The sequence below is a fragment of the Heterodontus francisci genome, chromosome 11 (genome assembly GCF_036365525.1).
Source record: "Heterodontus francisci isolate sHetFra1 chromosome 11, sHetFra1.hap1, whole genome shotgun sequence".
Taxonomy (NCBI): Eukaryota; Metazoa; Chordata; class Chondrichthyes; order Heterodontiformes; family Heterodontidae; genus Heterodontus; species Heterodontus francisci.
Genome location: NC_090381.1, coordinates 68,007,415 through 68,020,675, shown reverse-complemented (window position 1 = coordinate 68,020,675; position 13,261 = coordinate 68,007,415). Strand labels below are relative to the sequence as shown.

The window sequence follows — 13,261 nt, the reverse complement described above, 5'->3', positions numbered from 1 at the left end:
GAAATATCCCCTTAAATGTCTCCCACTGCATCTCTATTGACCTATTCCTTAACCCGATTTGCCAGTTCACTTTAGCTAGCTCTGCTTTCATGCTCTCATAATTGCCTTTATTTAAGTTTAAAATACTAGTTTTGGACCCACTTTTCTCTCCCTCAAACTGAATGTAAAATTCAATCATATGATTGCTGCTACCTAGGGGAGCCTTAAATATGAGGTCACTAATTAATCCTATCTTGTTGCACAATACCAGATGTAGTATAGCCTGTTCTCTGGTTGGCTCCAGAATGTCTTGTTCCAAAAAATTATCCCGAAAACATTCTATGTACTCCTCATCTAGGCTACCTCTGCCTATCTGATTTTTCCAGTCGATATGTAGGTTAAAATCCCCCATAATTACCATTGTACCTTTCTGACAAGCTGCCATATTTCTTCCTTTATACCCCATCCTACAGTGTTGTTAACGTTAGGCGGCCTGTACACCACTCCAACAAGTGACTTCTTGCCTTTATGATTTCTCATCTCTACTCAAGCTGTTTCTACATCCTGGTCTCCTGAATTTAGGTCATCCCTCTCTAATGCACTAATACCATCATCAATTAAAAGAGCTAATACCAAGGTGCACAGAATACTGGGAGAGATAGATAGCACTAGAGTAGAGAATAGTAAGTTATCAGGTGGGGTCAGAATACGGGAGAAAGTAATAAAGCCTAATTCAGCGTTGATGTGCATGTATGTGGATGCACAGAGTGTTGTTAATAAGAATGGTGATTTACAGGCGCTGATTGACATGTGGAAATATGATGTTGTGGCTTTAACAGAGACCTGGCTCAAAGAAGGGAAGACTAGGTATTGAATATGCCTAGATACAAGGTGTTCAAGAAAGATGGGAAAGGGATAAAAGAGGGAGGAGTGGCGGTATAAGAGTCATAGAGAGATACAGCACCGAAACAGGCCTTTCGGCCTAGTGAGTCCGCGCCAACCACCAACCACCCATTTATACAAATCCTACATTCATCCCATTTCCCTCTCACATCCCCACCTTCCCTCAATTCTTATACCACCTACCTACACTAGGGGCAATTTACAATGGCCAATTTACCTATCAACCGGCAAGTCTTTGACTGTGGGAGGAAACCAGAGCACCCAGCAGAAACCCACGCGGTCACAGGGAGAACTTGCAATCTCCGCACAGGCAGTACCCAGAACCGAACCCGGGTCGCTGGACAGCATTGCAGTGCTGGAGAAAAAGGATGTCCCAGAGGGGTCAAGAACAGAATCAATTTGGCTAGCGCTAAGGAAGAAAAAAGGTGCAGTTACATTGCACAGTGTTGTCAATGGGCCACCAAATAGTGGGAAGGACGTGGAGGAACAAATTTGCAAGGAAATTACAGAGGTGCAAAAATTATAGGGTAGTTATAATGGGGGACTTTAATTATCCAAACATAGACTGGGATAGTAGTAGTGTAAAATCAGTGAGGGGCAAGAGTTCCTAGAGTGTGTGCAGGAAAATTTTCTACAGCAGTATGTTTGTAGTCCAATGAGAAAGGAGGCATTGCTACACCTGGTTCTTGGGAATGAGGTGGGCCAAGTGGATCAAGTATCAGTAGGAGAGCATTTAGGGGATAGTGATCATTGTATCATAAGGTTTAGGCTGACTATGGAAAAGGGCAAAGAGCAAAGCAGGGTAGGAATAATTAACTGGGGGAAGGTCAACTTCAGTGGAGTAAGAACGGAGCTGGGGCAAATAAATTGGAGTCAAAAGTTTGCAGGAAAAACAGTAGCTGAACAATGGGCTACCATCAAAGAAGAGATAGTTTGGGCACAGTCAAGGTATGTTCCCTTGAAGGGGAAAGGTAGGGTAAACAAATACAGAGTGCCCTAGATGACCAAAGAGGTAGTGGTTCAGATAAAGAAGAAAAAGTGTGCTTATGACATATGCCAGGTAGAAAATACTAGTGAGAACCAGGCTGAATATAGAAGGCCCAGAGGGAAAGTGAAAAAGCAAAACAGAGAAGCAAAGAGAGAGCATGAAAAGAGACTGGCAGCTAACATTAAAGAGAATCCCAAAGTTTTCTATAGACAGATAAATAGTAAAAGGGTGGTAAAAGGAGGTGTTGGGCTGATTAGGGACCATAAAGGGGATTTACGCCTGGAGGCAAAAGGCATAGCTGAGTGTTAAATGAATACTTTGCATCTGTCTTTACCAAGGAAGAAGATACAACATAGGCAATGGTGAAAGAGGAGGTAATTCAGACACTGCAAAGGCTTAAAATTGATAAGGAGGACATATTAGATAGGCTGTCAGTACTTAAAGTGGATAAAAAACCAGAAGCAGATGAGATGCATCCAAGGATACTGAGAGAAGTGAGGATGGAAATCGCAGAGGCACTGGCCATAATTTTTCAGTCTTCCTTAGACTCAGGGGTGGAGAATTGCAAATGTTACACCCTTGTTCAAAAACAAAAGAGTGTAAAGTGCAGCAACTACAGGCCAGTCAGTTTAACTTTACTGGTGGGGAAACTTCTAGAAAGAATAATTCAGGACAAAATTAATAGTCACATGGTCAAATGTGGGTTAATTAAAGAAAGCCAGCATGGATTTCTTAAGGGAAAATCATGTTTAACTATCTTGCTGGAGTACTTTGAGGAGGTAACAGACAGGATTGATGTGGGTAATGCTGTTGATGTGGTGTACATGGACTTTCAAAAGATGTTTGATACAGTGCCACACAACAGACTTGTGAGCAAAGTTATGGCTCATGGAATAAAAGGGATGGTAGCAACATGGATACGGAATTGGCTGAGTGACAGAAAACAGACAGTAGTGGTTAATGGATGTTTTTCAGGCTGGAGGAAGGTTTGCAGTGGAGTTCCCCAGGGGTTAGTGTTGGGACCCTTACTTTTCCTGATATATATGAATGACCTAAACCTTGGTGTACAGAGCACAGTTTCAAAGTTTGCAGATGATACAAAACTTGGAAGCATTGTTAACTGTGAGGAGGATAGTGTAGAACTACAAAAGGACATAGACAAGTTAGCGGAATGGGCAGACAGGTGGCAGATGAAGTTCAACGCAGAGAAATGTGAAGTGATTCATTTTAGCAGGAAGAACATGGAGAGACAATATAAACTAAAGGGTACAAGTCTAAAGGGGGGGGCAAGAGCAGAGGGACCTGGGTGTATATGTGCAAAATTCTTTGAAGGTGGCAGTACAGGTTGAGAGAGAGGTTAATAAAGCATACAGTATCCTGGGCTTTATTAATAGGGGCATAGAGTACAAGAGCAAGGAAGTTATGTTGAACTTGTATAAGACACTAGTTCGGCCTCAGCTGGAGTATTGCATCCAGTTCTGGGCGCGTACTTCAAGAAAGATATGAGGGCATTGGAGAGAGTGCAGTAAAGATTCACGAGAATGGTTCCAGGGATGAAGAACTTCAGTTATGAAGACAGATTGGAGAGGTTGAGCCTGTTTTCCTTGGAGAAGGGAAGGCCGAGAGGTGATTTGATAGAAGTATTCAAAATCACGATGGGTCTCAACAGAGTAGATAGAGAGAAACTGTTCCCACTCATGAAAGGATCGAGAATGAGAGGGCACAGATTTAAAGTAAATGGCAAGAGAAGCAAAAGTGACATGAGGAAAAACTTTTTCACACAGCAAGCGGTTAAGGTCTGGAATGCACTGCCTGAGTGTGTGGTGGAGGCATGTTCAACGGAAGCATTCAAAAGGGAATTAGACTGTTATATGAAAAGGAAGAATGTGCAGGGTTTTGGGGGAGACAGTGGGGAATGGCACTAAGTGAACTGCTCTTTTGGAGAGCTGGTGCAGACACAATGGGCCGAATGGCCTCCTTCTGCACCGTAATAATTCTGTGATTCTGAGAAATTGTTGTGGCTTTCTTGCCAGGCTGGAGACAGTGGGGACCTGAACATGACCAGACAGGTATAAAGTGAGAGGCAATATAAAATAAAGGCCACAATGCTAAAGGGAGTGCAGGAACAGAGAAACCTGGGAGTATATGTGCACAAATCATTGAAGGTGGCATAGCAGGTTGAGAAAGTGATTAAAGGCATACAGGATCCTGGGATTTAGAAAGAGAGGCACAGAGTACAAATGCACGGACGTTATGAAGAACATTTATAAAACTCTGCTTTGGCCTCGATTGGAGTATTGTACCCAATTCTGAGCACTGCAGTTTAGGAAGGATGTGAAGTCTTTAGAGAGGGTGCAGAAAAGATTTATGAGAATGGTTCCAGGGATGGGGGGCCTTCAGTTACATGGATAGATTGGAGAAGCTGGGGCTGTTCTTCTTAGAGAAGAGAAGGTTGAGAAGAGAAGGTTGAGAGGAGATCTGATCGAAGTGTCCAAATCGAGGGGTCCAGACAGAGTAGATGGAGAAACACTGTTGCCATTGGCGGAAGGGTGGATATCAGAGGAGATCAATTTAAGGTGAATGTCAAAAGAACCAACGGCAACACGAGGGAAAACCTTTTCATGAGCGAGTGATTAGGATCTGGAATGCACTGCCTGAGAGTGTGGTGGAGGCAGGTACAATTGGGGCTTTCAAAAAGAAATTGGATAAGCACCTGACGAGAAAACATTTGCAGGGCTATGGGGAAAGGGCAGGGGAGTGCGTGTAGCTGAGTTTCTCTTGCGGAGAGCTGGCATGGACATGATGGGCCGTATGGCCTGTTTCTGTGCTGTAACCATTCTATGACTTGATGATTCTCAGCTGGTTGGAAAGCTTAAAATTGACTCCTGGTAAACAAGCTTCTTATATAATTGCAACACAGCCTCCTTTGAAATTATACTGAAACAAAAAGGAACAGATGACTCATAGGCTATCAATTACTTGGAATGTTTCTCAAGCCAAATACAATTGCCATTTTCAATAAAGAATGGGCACTTCTCAGTCAATAACTGAAATGTCAATCTGAGAAAATTGAGTAGAACTACATGTAAAGAGCAAGGTGTCACAAAGTGCACCTTAGGTGTAATGCAACTCTGAAGGGATCTATTTCATGCCAGCCAATATTGTAAATTGCCTCCAACTTGTTGAAAAATAGACAGCCATGATTGATCTTAATGTAACGTGGCCTCTTTATAACCTCCCCGCACCCCAACCACCACCTCTCCTCCACATGCTGTTTCTAGATAAAACAAAATGCAAGTTAAAACTCAACACAAATTAAATTTTTGTAATATTTGGTCTGATTCTGGGCTAGATTTTGTTCCTCTCCCAACGTCGGGATCTGTGGCGGTGGGGGGAGATGGTGGGCGTAAGATCGGAATGGCAGCGGCCCGCCACAGAACCCGACACTGGAATTGCCAGGCCCGATCTTCCTGGTGGCAGGAAAGTTCCGTGGCAGGCCCTCTGCCACTCTGTGACGGGACCCGACTTTACATATTTAAATTAGCTGTTTGCATTAATTAAAATCTAATTCGCAGCAATCCTACCTGTAGTTCTGGATCTTCAGAGCAACAGGTGGCACTCACCTGACTTCACTTTCCCATTCAGGGAAAGCTGGTGCCACCAAGGTGAGGAAGGGAGAACTCAGCACTTTGTGCAGCTGGGGGGAGAAGGGGGTCAACTCTGTAGTGTACTGGGGCGGGCGGTGGTGGGGGGGAAAGGGGCAAATATGTATTTTTAGTGCAGTGGGGGTGGATGGAGGCAACTCTGCAGTTTCTACGCAGGGCTGGCAGCCCTTAAAATGGCACCAGCGCCTGTGCAGATGCAGTTGACGCTGTTCACGTCATTGTTGAGACACCGCACCACCACGTGATTGTGGGGGAGGTGGGGGTGATAGTGTGCGGCCCGTGCGTGCCGGACACCATTCTTTATGTCCACCACTCCCGGCAGCAGGGCTACAAAATCCAGCCCTCTGTCTGATTATTTGAAGCATGCAGAGTAGAGGTTTGATAATGAGAAATTAGAAATGAAAGGGCTATATGTGCATAAGTCATTAAAAGTGACAGGACAGGTTGAGAGCACGATTAATAAAGCATGCAGTGTCCTGGGCTTTATTAATAGGGGCATAGAGTACAAAAGAAAGGAAGTTATGCTAAACCTGTATAAGACACTAGTTCGGCCTCAGCTGGAGTACTGTCCAGTTCTGGGAGCCGCACTTGAGGAAAGACGTGAGGGCATTGGACATGCAAAAAAGCTTCACGAGAATGGTTCCAGGTTTGAGGAATTTCAGTTATGAAGATAGATTGTAGAAATTAGAACTGTTTTCCTTGGAGAAGAGAAGGCTGAGCAGTGATTTGATAGAGGTATTCAAAATCATGAGGGGTTTGGACAGAGTAGATAGGAAGAAATTATTCCCAGTCATGAAAGGATCGAGGATGAGAGGGCACAGATTTAAATAATTTGGTAAGAGAAGCAAAAGTGACATGAGGAAATACTTTTTCACGCAGCGTGTGGTTAAGGTCTGGAATGCGCTGCCTGAGAACATGGTGGAGGCAGGTTCAATTGAAGAATTCAAAAGGGAATTAGACAGTTATCTGAAAAGGAAGAATGTGCAGGGTTATGCGGAGAAGGCAAGGGAATGGAACTGCGGAAATTGCTCTTTCAGAGAGCCAGTGTGGACATGATGGGCAGAATGACCTCCTTCTGCACCAACGATTCTGTAAACTGTTCACAGGACACTGAAACACTGTACAGCTCCTTCCAATAAATCTTATTGTCATGCTGCAGCCAATAAAGCATCCAATTTTTCATGTCACCAAAATCACTTAGGTATTTGGCTGCTGATAGGTGTACATTACCTAAGGTAATACTATTAAACATGTTCATGTGAAATTCCCCATTTTTCAAGAGTATGTGGAACCTGTCCAAGATAAAATGCTACAGCATCGTAAGCAGCTGGTAAGATGCTAAGTAAATTATGCCCCCAGATCAAAGAAGCAGACCTCATTTTTAAATGGATTACGTTTAAGATCTGGAAGATTTTTAAACAATTAATGATATTATGGGCTGGATTTTGTGTTGGAAGTGGAGCTTCCAGTGCTGGGCTGAAAAGCTACTGCCTTTTTGTGCCCACCCCGGAGTGATCCTCTGGTCTTTTTAAATCGAAGTTACAAGATCCGGGATTCCCGTCCCTTTAAAGACGGGATCCCGCCTTCAAGAGCTGCTGGTCAATCAGACGGCCAGCAGCTCTGCAGTCCAGTACTGCAGAGGCCTGTATTCAAGCCCAACCCTGGAGACCCAGATCTCAGCTAAGTGAGACAGGGTCAGGGCCAGTCCAGAAGGCCCTGCGAGGGAGCATGAGGGGAAGGGGGGGGGGTGGCGGTGGTGGTCGTGCAGTCCAGGGGAGAGGGCTCCCAGGGGGGTAAAGTGGTTCCCGGCGAGCATTGTCCGTGGGCAATCTGTGGCCCACGGAAGAGCAAAACCACTCAAGCCGGCAGGAAGGGCACCTCGTGTTACAAGGCGGCCTCCCCTTGAGGCGGAGCCATCCCCCGCCACTAGTGAGATCGCAGTGGCGGTGGGAAGAGGCCGTTAATGGGCTATTTAAGGGCCTTATTGGTCTTTGGGCGGGAAGGCCATTGTTGGCCTATCCCACCCCCGGGAAGATTGCTTGGCAATGGAGAGATGATGGGCTCTCCACCCCTCTCGCCATCTGTCCCGATACTGTGTGCTCCCCCCACCCCCAATCCCCCCCGCCTCCGAGGCTGCCTCAAGGGGCCACAAAGAATCCTGGCCTATATGTCTGGATCCCAGAGTCAACTCCCAATGCATCAAATTACATAATACCTAGATGTGCAGTGAGACTCCTAATCCTGAATGTATTCTTGAGATATTAGAAATTATTTTGCAATCTAGACAAATTAAGTACCCAAATGTGTTAAATAAATTTTGATGCATGGTTGGAAACGAAAACCTTATAAAGAACCTTATTTTTATTCCTACCTTATCTCTCCTCCCTATTTATAGTAAAAGCATGCATCACATTGTATTGATATAACTGGAAATTTTTCTCGTAACTGGAGCCATACAATTTGAGCCTTAATCATAGGGAACGAATCAGTTGTTTTAATTTATGTGCAAATTACTCAAATTTGAAGAGAAAATGTGAAATTAATATCAAGGGAGAAATCTGTGAATTAACTTAAAAAGTCAATTGCTTTATAGATCCTTTTATTCTTCAAATCAAAAGCCGAATATAGGTCGCTTATAATAACTGTTGTTTGCTTAAGTCCAGTATTGATTGCTCCACTTTTTCCACATCTGTGTTTCACTGATATTGCTCTACCCAATAATTGCAGTGAGAAAGTAGATGTGGGTAAAAAGTGTTGTATAGCCAGTAGAAATTGGTACAGATTATTTGCATATGTTTAGTGTTCCTTTGCCATGCACAGTTCATGAAGGAGGTAACTGAACTTAAGTATTGCCACACACCCAACTATTGTCGAGTTACAGTGGAGGCAGCTAACATTTTACCAAGTTGGTGGCTTCCCTAAGATGCAGGACATTACTGAATACTCATGTGCCACATGAAGCCTTTGGCACACTTAAGCAAAGAACAGAAAATCATTCTCTAAACATGCACATGGTTTGTGACCTACAGAAATAAACACTGTACTCTACACTGTACATACACAAAGTATGCTAACAGGAGAGCCACAGTGCATTTATATTCTGAAGCAATGTAGTATTTCTTTCAAAAAGGAGCAACAATAGATAACTGGCTACTCAGATATAAACTAGGGCCTCAAAATAATTTCTTGAGCTAAGGAGGACAGTTTCTTGGATTATTGGCAGAAAGGGAGAAGGGGATGAAATTCAATGCAGTACCTGGATCAAGCAGCTTTTTGTTCTGTCAGAAACCTTGGTACGTTCAATGGTGGACCCACAATACATCTCCAGAAAAAAAGAAACCAGCCACTATAAAGATTTTTGCCTTCCTTTCCAGAGCCCTTTGGGACCACTAAAGTCAATGGGTGGAATTTTCACAGTCAAGGAGAGGCGAATTTGGGTCTGTGCGGGAAGTTAATTCTCCTAAAAGTGACGTCAGGTCAGGACCCTAACATCATCCCGCCCACTTCCAGGTTTCACCCAGGTGGATCTGGAGGCAAGTGGGCAGCCTCCTTGGAGCTGTCAGATAAGTCATTTAAATATTTTATTAGGTAGTTGAGTACTGTTATAATCAACCATTCTGGCTCTAACTGCCAGTGGGTCAATTTCCTGAGCTGTCAGCAACTTGCCAGTTGAGTGCACAATGAAGAATGCTTCCTCAGTGAAACTGACAGGCTGGGAAGCCTTTGATCAGTGAAACTGAAGTGCTCCAGCCATGGCAAGGTGAGAGGCGGCTGCTCACAGTACTCCTTCTGAAAGTGTACTTTCACTGCTTGACAGGTGATTGCCAACTTCTTGGAAGTCACTTCACCTGTACAGTATTTCACTCACCTTCAGCTGCATTTCCCTGTTTCTAACCTTCACTGAAACATGGAAGCAGCTTATGCAGCTCTACCCTGCACCTCTGATCAAGAACAAGAGGATCAGCAACACCAAGAGCACCAGGAGCAGCAGCAGCAGCAGCAACACCAGCAGCAGCAACTGCCTTCTCCCCCGCCACATGCAGCTCCACAGGGCAGAAGGGATGGACACAGAGATCCAGCTCCAAGGAGCCGAGACCCCCAACACAGGGTCTACAGACAGAGGATCAGTTCTCTCCACATGTCTGAGCACCAGTCCCTCAGGAGGTTCAGGCTTTCACGGCAGGTCACTGCTAACATCTGCAGCCTCCTGGAACAAGTCCTCCTTCCCAGTGAAGCAGGTGGGCACACATTGCCAGTGGCCATCATGGTAACTGCCACTGGAGGGCCACCACCTCCCCGGATCTCTGCCTCACCCCAAAGTTGCGTGCTCTCTTCTCCTGCAAGGAAAGAAAGCAGAGAGGTGTGAGTGTTAGTAATGGATTGTGTGGAGAGGAGGGAAGCATAAAATTAGTGCAGGGTGACTGTGAGGCATGGGTGTGAGATGACACAAAGATGAGGGTGTGTAAGTGTTGGCTGTCCAGATGGGGATGTGAGGTACCTGCAGAGAGAGGAATGAGTGCAACTGCAACGTGTGTTGTCCTGTGGAGTGGTGTGCAGGGGAATGCTGGGAAAGTCAGAGTGTGGGGCTTGTCTCCCGAATGTGTTATGCCACTCACCTTTCCCGCCCTCCTGAAATCCTGGATCCTCTTGGTGCACAGTCTCCAGGTTGGAGGAACCACATTCCTACTGCTGACTTCCTTGGCCACTTCCAACCATGCCAGCTTGGTTTGAGAGGCTGTCCTCTTCCTCCTGTCCTTGAGAAAGCTGACCTCACTGTAGTCCTTCAGATCCTGCAGCAGAACCTCCACGTAAGAGTGAGATACCTAGGAAGCAGCCTTCCCAGCCTTCTCACCATTCTCATGGTTGCTGTAGCCTCAAAAATCCATCCGCAGTTACGCTTTTCTGACAAATGCCAGGGTCAGTTTAACTAGAAATCCTTCCTTATCCCGCCAGCCCTCTCTGATTGATTGGGGAGCCTGAGGAAGCAGGATGCTAATGCTGTGACTCAGTTAAACAGCCATGGCAAATCCTACAAGAGATTTCAATAGGTTCCTGCCCCGCAAATGGTCCCCCCATTTCGGCAGGGATTTAGTGTTAAAAATTCCACCCAATGTGTTGTTACGAACTTGATTATTTGATATCCAAAACCTTAAAACTCCTAATTTTAATGTCAACATATATAAGTTCAGTGGATCAATGACTGCTGAAGAACTGATGAAGGATGACTTACTATAGTTATGTCACAATTGACTACCTTTTGTTTCTGCTAATGAAACTACAAGCAATGAAATCACTCTTCCAAAATTATGCAATCAAAGTTTTTGTTAGTGTGCCCTAAGTGAACATTCATTCCATTTTTGACCAAAGATGAAAATATAACACCGGGTTGAAAAGTTACAATATAAATAACCTACCAAGTGCAACAGTGCCCATCAGGAAGGGTGTTCCAATGCTGGAGAAATCATTAGTTATTTCTTGATGGACCTCGGAGCCCACAACAAAGGTCACAATTACCTGAAACGGAGAAAACCGAATTGAGAGAATGAACTGATTATATACTAGAGTTATAACACAATGGGCTGAATTTTCCTGGCCCCATGATGGCAGGCTTGGAGAACGGGGAAGCAGGGTAGCAGGAAAATAATGCGGATCTGCGTCGGGATGTCTCCCGCCACTGGAACTTTCCCTGGTGTGGACTGGGAAGCGGTATCCCCTCCCTTCACAGACCTGAAACATTAACTCTGCTTCTCTCTCCACAGATGCTGCCAGATCTGCTGAGTATTTCCAGCACTTTCTGTATGTATTTCAGATTTCCAGCATCTGCAGTATTTTGCTTTTATTTTATGAGTTGAAACATTGTCTATTGGCTCTTCATGATGAGGTGCTGGAACTTTCCAAGAATGACAAGGCCCCAAAAGTGGTCATCTTGAGAAAAACAACAGAGTATGTCAGCAGGCTGAAGGCAGAGCAACAGAAACTGAATGCAGAAAGGGAGAAACCTAAGAAAAACAGCAACGGCTGAAATGCAAATTCTCCAAGCAAGAATTGTCAAACTACTGAAACGATCTTTGGACTTTTAAGCCTCTGCACTTGTAAAGTTCATAATCTTTATTCATGTGTAAATCATTTTGATGTTATCTAATTTTATGTGCTTTTACTTTTAGCACACAAGACTTATCTTTGGAAAGGGGGATATTGTATGATTGCCTTTAAGAGAGATGTCCCTTTAAGATCTTAGTATGCTAATGAGCCAAGTACCAGGATGCAGTCATGTGACTCTGAGCCAAGTACCAGGATGCAACTGTATCACCCAGAGTAAGGTACTGTAAATAGCTCTGTACAGTATACAATAGTCTAACTATAAATAAACTTGTGAGATCTTCAACCAACTGGACTCCACGTATCTCATTTATGTTGCATCAGACAACATAAAAGAACTCATTACAGTGCTTTTAAGAACTCAGCATGCTAATGAGCTAAGTACCAGGATGTAGTCATGTGACAAGAAGCCATGTTTCACTCTGCACTGTAACATTCTGGACAAATGTTCTGTATATAGTTTGTTCTGTATTGTATATACTAGTTTAGCTGTTAATAAACCCTCTAGAGACCTTCAAGGAACTGGAATCCACATACCTCATTGTGTTGTTTAAGATAACACATAGAATCTCATGACAGTATGAATGAATTTCTAAGTCATAATCTCCAAAGTCTTTCTTGTGGCGTGCACCAAACATGTTAAGGAAAGGAAGGGAGTGAAGGTCAACCTATGGCTGCAGGGCTGATACAGTAAAGACGGATTCACATTGTTAGAGGAGTGGAGCAAGTTCTGGAACAGGGAAAACTATACCAGACAGATAGATTTCACCTCAACCAAAATGGCACTAATGTCTTTCTGAAAAAGGTGAACAGAGCAGTAGGATAGGTTTTAAAGTAATGCGACTTATCACTTCCAATATAATAGTATCTTAATGAATTTACTAAGGTCTGCCCAGAATGATGATCATCTGCCTTTCTGATGAGAAATTCTGTTGCATACATTATACAATTGAGTTCTTCATACTTGGAATGGAAGGATTAGAATTTCTTAATTTTAAATACATTTCCAGAGATCAGATTTATTTAATTTTTCAGTTTACTTTTGAAGTAAAGTATTTTATTAAGATTAACTAAATTTACAATTGATATTGAGGAGAAGCAAGAATCCATTAGTCAATATTTAATCAATTGTTCAGGAGAGGCAAAAGTTCAAGAAAAAAAAATTGACAAGCTTACAATTTCAGTGGCCGGAATTTTATGCCACTCTGACGAGCGGGATGGTGTCGAGGGGAGGGGAGGTGGTGGGGTAGGGAGTTATTGTGTGGCATAAAATGGACCGGGAGGCACCAGGAGAGCTTCCCGACCCTCTCCTGCCTCCACTTTATGCAGCAGCAAAAAACGGCCCGCCTGCCCCAGGCCAATCAAGGCCCTTAAGTGGCCATTTAACAGCCACTTAAGAGCCTTTGCCTGCCTCCATGCAGATTTTACGCATGGCAAGTGGGCGTCCTGGAGCCGGGAGAAGCCACTTACCGAAACCAGGCAGCTCTCAAATGTCCCGGGGGGGTGCCCTCATTTATGGGCACCACGTGCCCAATGGAGGGCCACTCCCACTACCCCAACCACCCTCAACACCCAACACGCCCACCTTCCCCCCCAATCGACCACATTTGCCTCGCCGGAGCCCGAC

At 44.3% G+C, this 13,261-nt stretch overlaps 1 protein-coding gene across 2 annotated transcripts in view; it reads right to left on the bottom strand.

Moving 5' to 3' along the window:
* si:ch211-51h4.2 (uncharacterized) overlaps positions 1 to 13,261 on the bottom strand; it is a 374,380-nt gene that overhangs the window by 191,776 nt on the left and 169,343 nt on the right. For both annotated transcript variants that reach the window (XM_068042238.1, XM_068042237.1), the window contains exon 9: positions 10,950 to 11,049. In XM_068042238.1, the coding sequence (XP_067898339.1) occupies positions 10,950 to 11,049 (100 nt within the window). The remainder of the gene's footprint in view (positions 1 to 10,949; positions 11,050 to 13,261) is intronic.